At 31.1% G+C, this 6,667-nt stretch overlaps 1 protein-coding gene across 1 annotated transcript; it reads right to left on the reverse strand.

The window, feature by feature from the left end:
- Positions 1–3,827: 3,827 nt before the first annotated feature.
- LOC132618189 (uncharacterized) lies at positions 3,828–6,411 on the reverse strand. Its single transcript, XM_060333255.1, has 3 exons — positions 5,751–6,411; positions 4,954–5,277; positions 3,828–4,554 (listed from the first exon to the last, which is right to left on the reverse strand). Exons 1-3 carry the CDS (start codon positions 6,030–6,032, stop codon positions 4,045–4,047), a joined length of 1,116 nt encoding a protein of 371 aa, XP_060189238.1. The 5' UTR covers positions 6,033–6,411; the 3' UTR covers positions 3,828–4,044.
- Positions 6,412–6,667: the final 256 nt, after the last annotated feature.

The raw sequence follows: 6,667 nt of genomic DNA on the forward strand, positions 1-6,667 counted from the left end.
GAACTACACCCTTCTTTAGGCGTTTCTTATGGTATGAAGAACCATTTTCATTTTCTTTATAAAAGATTTGTTCATTTCTTCTACTTTCAAAAAATTAGCAAAAGAATTGACAAAGTCAATCATATTTAATTTAATAAACCGAAATTCATTTATAAGAATATCAATAATATCGTCATGTAAATTTTTTATCACAATTGAGGCCAAGATGAAGTGAACTGGTGATAATCTCAATGTACTACTGTCATACGAAATGCTCATGATGAACTAAAAGTTAAATGAAAAATAATACTAAATGTTCTTGCAGAAAAGAAATTTATTATAAATTACGTAAAATATAAGTTTTTTTTCTTTTGCTTTTTCCAACTATTTGCTTCTTTTTTTTTTTTTTTTTGGAGATGTGGTTTTCTTTATTTTTAAGACGGGTAATGGAAATATTGAGATAACAATAAATTTTGATGTCTTACAGTAAGAAAATAGAGATTTGTAAGCATGAAAAAAAAAATCTTATTTTTAGAGTTACTATAGAACAGAGGAACGTAAAGAGGCAAAAAGGAAGAAAGAGTAATAAAGGAATAGAAAACAAATACTGTAATAGATGATAGAAACGAAATTAGCAAGAGGGATTTATTTAGATGATTATGAAAAATGAGAGAAAATACAAGGACAATGAAAGGACAATATATATATATATATATATATATATATATATGAAATAGATACTTATCTTTTTTTCCTCCTATTTAGTCTCATCACTTTTCATTTCTTTTTTCTTTTACTCGAATAGAAGAAAGAATAATCAAACAAGAATTTTACCGCTCAATGAAAGCAAGAAAAAAAATCAAGTCCTTAAATATATGAGTTCGAACTATATTAAATTAAAAAAAATCGTGTATTAACCTTATAATATATGAAACTTTTCTTAATAAATTATTCTTTTCATTTTAAAGAATATTTGACAATAAAAATGTAATTTTTATAACCTCCAATTCTACTAAGATGTCTATATTGTGATTTTATTATTTTTTTACTTCTACGGTTGAATTTTTTTTTTTTTTTTTGTTCTATCTTGATTAAATTTATAGAAGAATTATTTCTAAACTTGCTGATGTTTTTTATAATTGTGCGAAGCGCGACAAGTTTCCTAGTTCCATATAATATTAAACCTCGTTGGTACTTTTATACTAAAAAAGACGTTATTATTGATATCACCCGGCAATATATATACATACCTTATTAAACAGAGAAAAACTAAGGAACATTTTGATTAATTAATATTTTTGTATTAATTAATTAATTTTAGTATATACTTTTAGCAAATCAGATCAATATTAAATTTTTCTTATTAAGAGTTGAAGCTTAACTACTTTAGAAGGCAGTTAAAAAGTAAGTCATCTCAAGGATTTTACATGTAGAAATATGTGTCAAAAGAAAAAATAAGAAAAGCTATACCTAAGGGCTCGTTTGGTAAGGAAACAAATTATCCCGGGATAACTAATCCCTAGATTAGTTATCCCGGGATTGTTATTCCACCCTCAATATGGGATAACAAAACACTATAATCCCGGAATAACTAATCCCGGGATTAGTTATCCCGAGTTTTTATTCCAACCAAACGTGGGATAAGACGACACTAAATTTTTATCCCAGGACTATTTTTGCTTATTCATCATACCAAACGAGCCCTAAAAGAGAAAATTTAACCATGTACTTCAAGAAAATGACCAAATTTACCCCCTATACTATGCATGTACCTTGGCTTATTTAACAAAAAGCTAACGGCGAGAGCACACTTTTTCAAATAGTATAACGACGGTTAAATATAAAATATTTTTGAAAGTAGAGGGGTAAATTTGACACTTTTCCCTTAAGAAAATTATTTTTTCATACTAAGTTTAAACGCATAATTTATCTCGTCATGATATATTCTTAATTTCTTTGTGATAAACATCTATATAACATTAAACTTGTTTGCTACTTTTTGTACTTAATAAACTAATTTTTTAATGAGATGTTATTATTGAAATCTATACGTACACCTTATTAATCAAAATATCATAGGAACTTTTTTATCTCCAAAGCTATGAGAAGTAGGGGTATACAAAGTAAACCGAAAAATCACACCAAACCGATAAACCGAGTCAAACCGAGAAAAAAATCCGACTAGTGGTTTGGTTTGACTTGGTTTGGTGTTGAAAAAAAAACCCGACCATAATTGGTTTGGTTTGGTTTGGTTTTAGCTAAAAAAAGTCAAACCGAACCAAACCAACCCGACATTACATGTATTCAATTTTTAAAATATTTTATACATAAAAATATTTATTTGTAAAGTAATTTATAAATATTTCTTAAATTTTTTCGTAATTTTTTATCTATTATCATATTATTCAAGCTTGAACTTAGAATTTTGAATGTCAATAAGTTTTATATCCTATGGATGTTAGTAACTCAAATAAAGTCCAAACCAAAACCAATTCAACACTAATCCTAACAAAAGAAATTCAATTTACTATTAGAAATGACAATAATGTTGGATATCTATTCTTTAGTTTTGCATAATTGATTTAGAGAGTAAAAATACATAATTTAAGTTTTTTTTTTCTTTGTCATATAATTAATACTTATTTTAGCATGACTTAGAATTTTCATATTATGGTTATTTTCTTTTATGGCTTGTTAATTAGCAATATTTATTTTAACCGATTATATTAGCTTTTGTTGAATATTTTAAGACAATGTCATCACTCTTCTCACATTTTGTGTTATTTTCTTAAGAAACACCTTAATTATATAATTGTATCTTAGTAGGGCTAAAGAAATATTTGAAGTGAAAGTTATATGTTTTGTATCAAGACTATTCCGAAAAAAACCCGAAAAATCCGAGAAAACCGAACAACCCGAGAAAATCCGAGGTTGAAAAACCCGAATTTTATTGGTTTGGTTTGGTGTATAAATTTTAAAACCCGACGCAATTGATTTGATTTGATGTTTAAAAAATCTGAACCAACCCGGTCCATGTACACCCCTAATGAGAAGTACCATTCACCTGAAAAATAAAGATGAAAAGATATTGAACATTTTACCATTGTTTTACTTATTTATGTATTCTATACCAAAATATTTATAAAAAAGGACTATTATTTCCGTAATTTTTTTTTATTGTAAATGTAAAAGAGTTAAATTATTCTTCTTTTTAGTTTTAATAAAGATGATACACTTGACAGTTTACAATCTTTCATCATCCACGAGAAAGGAATATTTACAATCTTCCAAATTGAATTAACTACAATCAAGTATATATCTTACATCAAACAAATGCCCAAAAAATAAGAAACATAAAACAACTCCCGAATCAGACAAGTAAAACGGCAATTTTGGAAAATTGGCAAACCAGATGGGCAATTTTGGATATATATATATATATATATTACTATAATGATTTTGTTAACTGAGTGGAAAAATAAGGGCAAATGTGTCACTTTCGTAATGGCGAGGCTATAGTTGACCCCAGCTTTAAACGGAGGGTTTGTAACCATTTCGCTAACTATAAGGCAATTTTAGCTTCCCTTATCACTTTTGATCACTCTTTCGAAAGCACTAGGATTCCTTTTTGTTTAGTTTTTTCTTTGCCAGGTAATACAGCATAAAATATCCTTCTATTGATCCCATACAAGTCAATGTGGATCCTTCTAGTCTAGTTTAAAGAATCAATGTGGATCCTTCTGGTTTAAAGAAATTGGATAAAATGTGATGTAAGAAGCATATTAGGAGGAGATATGAAGAGAAAAAGGATGTTGTAAGTACCAAAAAAAGAATTTGAACACAAAAAGTCCAACAACTAAGTAAACCATCAAAGTTAATAGTGTGTCAAAATACTACTAGTACATGATAATACTACCTGATGAAGAAATGAAATTTTGAAAAGCTTCATGAGGGAAAAAAGAAGCAAGAATTGGAAAAAGTAAACACCTCAAAATTTTCTTGACAAGAAAAGAAAAAGAGTCAACTTAAGATCCTACCTATGTATGTACAACAAAAATTGTTACATCAGCAACCCATCCCTTGCTCTTCTAATTCAGTTTCCTTGTTGACATCAGCAGGAGGCAAGAAGCAGTCCATTGACAAACCAGATATATTGAAATCAATCTCTTCAATCATCCAAGTCTCCTCAATCTTTGCTGTATAATCTATGTTCTTTCCATATCTGTAAATTGTTGCTGCAGTCTTCCCACTGTGAGCAACATTGATACCTTCAATATACCTATAATCTTCAAGCATAGATTCCATGCTTGTTTCCCAGAATACATTACTATCCCCCTTTGGTGACTTCAATCTCACTAACTTTGTGTCATCAAATTGAATGAGAAGACCTGTCCTTTGGCTGAAGTAGCCCCATATTGTGTGATGGACAACTTCAGTATTAGCCGTACTTTGTGTCTTGACCATGTCTATGCTTGATTCTAGTTTTAGAATAAAACATTCTTCATCCTTAATAGTCTTCTCTCCAACACAAATAGCATTCAAGAACAAATTGGCTGTTGATCTGGGGTCCAGACCCTGTTTATCAAGATACATATAAACTCACACGCAAAATGTTATGAAACTGAGTAGCAAGGAATTAGAAAAAACATGATTTACTTTGCTATCAAGATGATGCATTATAGGCAGGCAGTCGAAAAATGTCAAGAAGTTGTCATTCATTGCATTATGCCAACTATGTCATCGTTCTAACTTCTAGCATCAATATATTCTAAGGGGTACGTCAAAAATCTCTTAAAGGGTCTCGGAGGACCTTTTCAAGATCGTGGAGCACACAAAGATAAGACATGATTTACTTGCATATCAAGAAAATGTTAAAATTTGTCTATGTTAGCAACTAAAATACGTTAAATATTCTCATATATAACACATTTTGGCATACAAAATTAGGTAACCATAATAGCATCAAAAGGGTACCTGGAAAAACCTTCTAAGGGGTCTTGGAGGACCTTTTGAAGCAGTAGAACTAGAGGAAGACTGACTCCAAGCAACCTTACCATTACTTCCTGCACTTACCTTGCAACCCGAAACAACCAATTCTAAAACCCACAGATCAGGATTCTTTTGCCAAAGCACAAACGCTCCAGCCTCACTGTGGCATTTGGAGCCACTTTGATGCATGTCTGATGTAGACATCTTTACCTGCCCTACTGCACACATGCTATTCAGCAAATTTAACGCCGCCTGCCCCCCACATGCTGCTACGTATTGTTGTACTATGTATTTAGCAGTAGAATCCTCCTGATCGGTGACCATAACAAGTAAGAGTGAAACTGAAATCTAAACAACACAATCAATTAAAAGACTCTTATAACATTTGCATGCATCATTTTTTTTTCTTTTTTCCCTTGAGATAAATTGGAATAGTTCATATATAAGAAGTTGAATTGTTGCCCACAAGAGAATCTGGCAAGGGCAAATTTTTTACACAGGTACAAAACAAGAAAATAGTCAATAGCAGCATTGAACGTAGGAACTAGACATAGTTTCTCTTAACTCTCTTGGAACAATATAAAAAGGCAAATACAAAATTTAAAGCCTATGATTAGCAAAATTGCAAAATGGTTAAGCAAAAATAAGAAGTTACATAGCAAGATTTAATCCAATTTAGGAAATCACATTCATGAATGTTCAAGTTTCGCCATTTTCATGTTAAAATATTCAATAACAATTATTCTAATCAGAGAAAAAGAAATAAAGAATGGAGTGGTTACCATTGAAGCATCCCTATGAGGCAATTTAAGAGCATGATCGAATTGAACTTGAAAAGGGACGAGAGCAGAGCCAATGATTTTAAACAAGAACATGAATTGATCAACAGCGGCATGATGAGATGAATATCTGTCCGCGCTTTGAGCCCTCATAAGATTGCGCATATTCTGCCATTGTGTGGAAGCATTGCTACCCATTTTGTTAAACATCTCTTCTGGTACTGGGACCTCCAACACTGTCTCCAACCCATCTTTCTTTTTCAAATTTGGACACAATGTTCTCATGGGGTATGAAACTGATCTTGTCGTTGTTGATACAAACCGACCCCACCCCAACTAATTAACAACCTGTATTTCTTCTAGAGAATCTCCTAATTGTTCCAGAGCAACTGGAAAGCCATTTTTTAACCAAAAAGAATTCGGTTCAAATGTAGGATACCTATCCAGAAGTTTTCGCAACTCAATCATAGATGATGGAATTATCAAAGAAAGATAATTGTAATAGTCGTTTGTTATGGAGACCAAGAGAGAAATGAAACAAGAATTTTTACACACAAGAAAGAGGAAGTTTGCAGGAAAGAACCTGCAAGAATTAGAAAAAAAGTCTTCCTCCTTCCTGCATGTTTGAATGAAGCAGGTGACTTTTTTTTAGAAGTGAGGAAGAGGAGAGACAGGTCTCTACCTTCCCTGCCATAGGTCTTCCTTGGTCGTAGAAGTCGTGTGGGTAACGATATTGGCGGGGAATAGTAATCTTTTTAGGACTTTTGGTATATGCTCTTGTCCATTTTCACTTTTTTTAAGACTAGCGTTTGAACAATTTACAAAAACAAATTCGTGAGAAAAATAAGTCGTGGTTTGATATGCAATAAACTATTCTAGTTTATAATAAGAGAAAATTAAACACGTACATAAGAGGTTAT

This window comes from Lycium barbarum, chromosome 11 (assembly GCF_019175385.1).
Source record: "Lycium barbarum isolate Lr01 chromosome 11, ASM1917538v2, whole genome shotgun sequence".
In the NCBI taxonomy this organism is placed as follows: Eukaryota; Viridiplantae; Streptophyta; class Magnoliopsida; order Solanales; family Solanaceae; genus Lycium; species Lycium barbarum.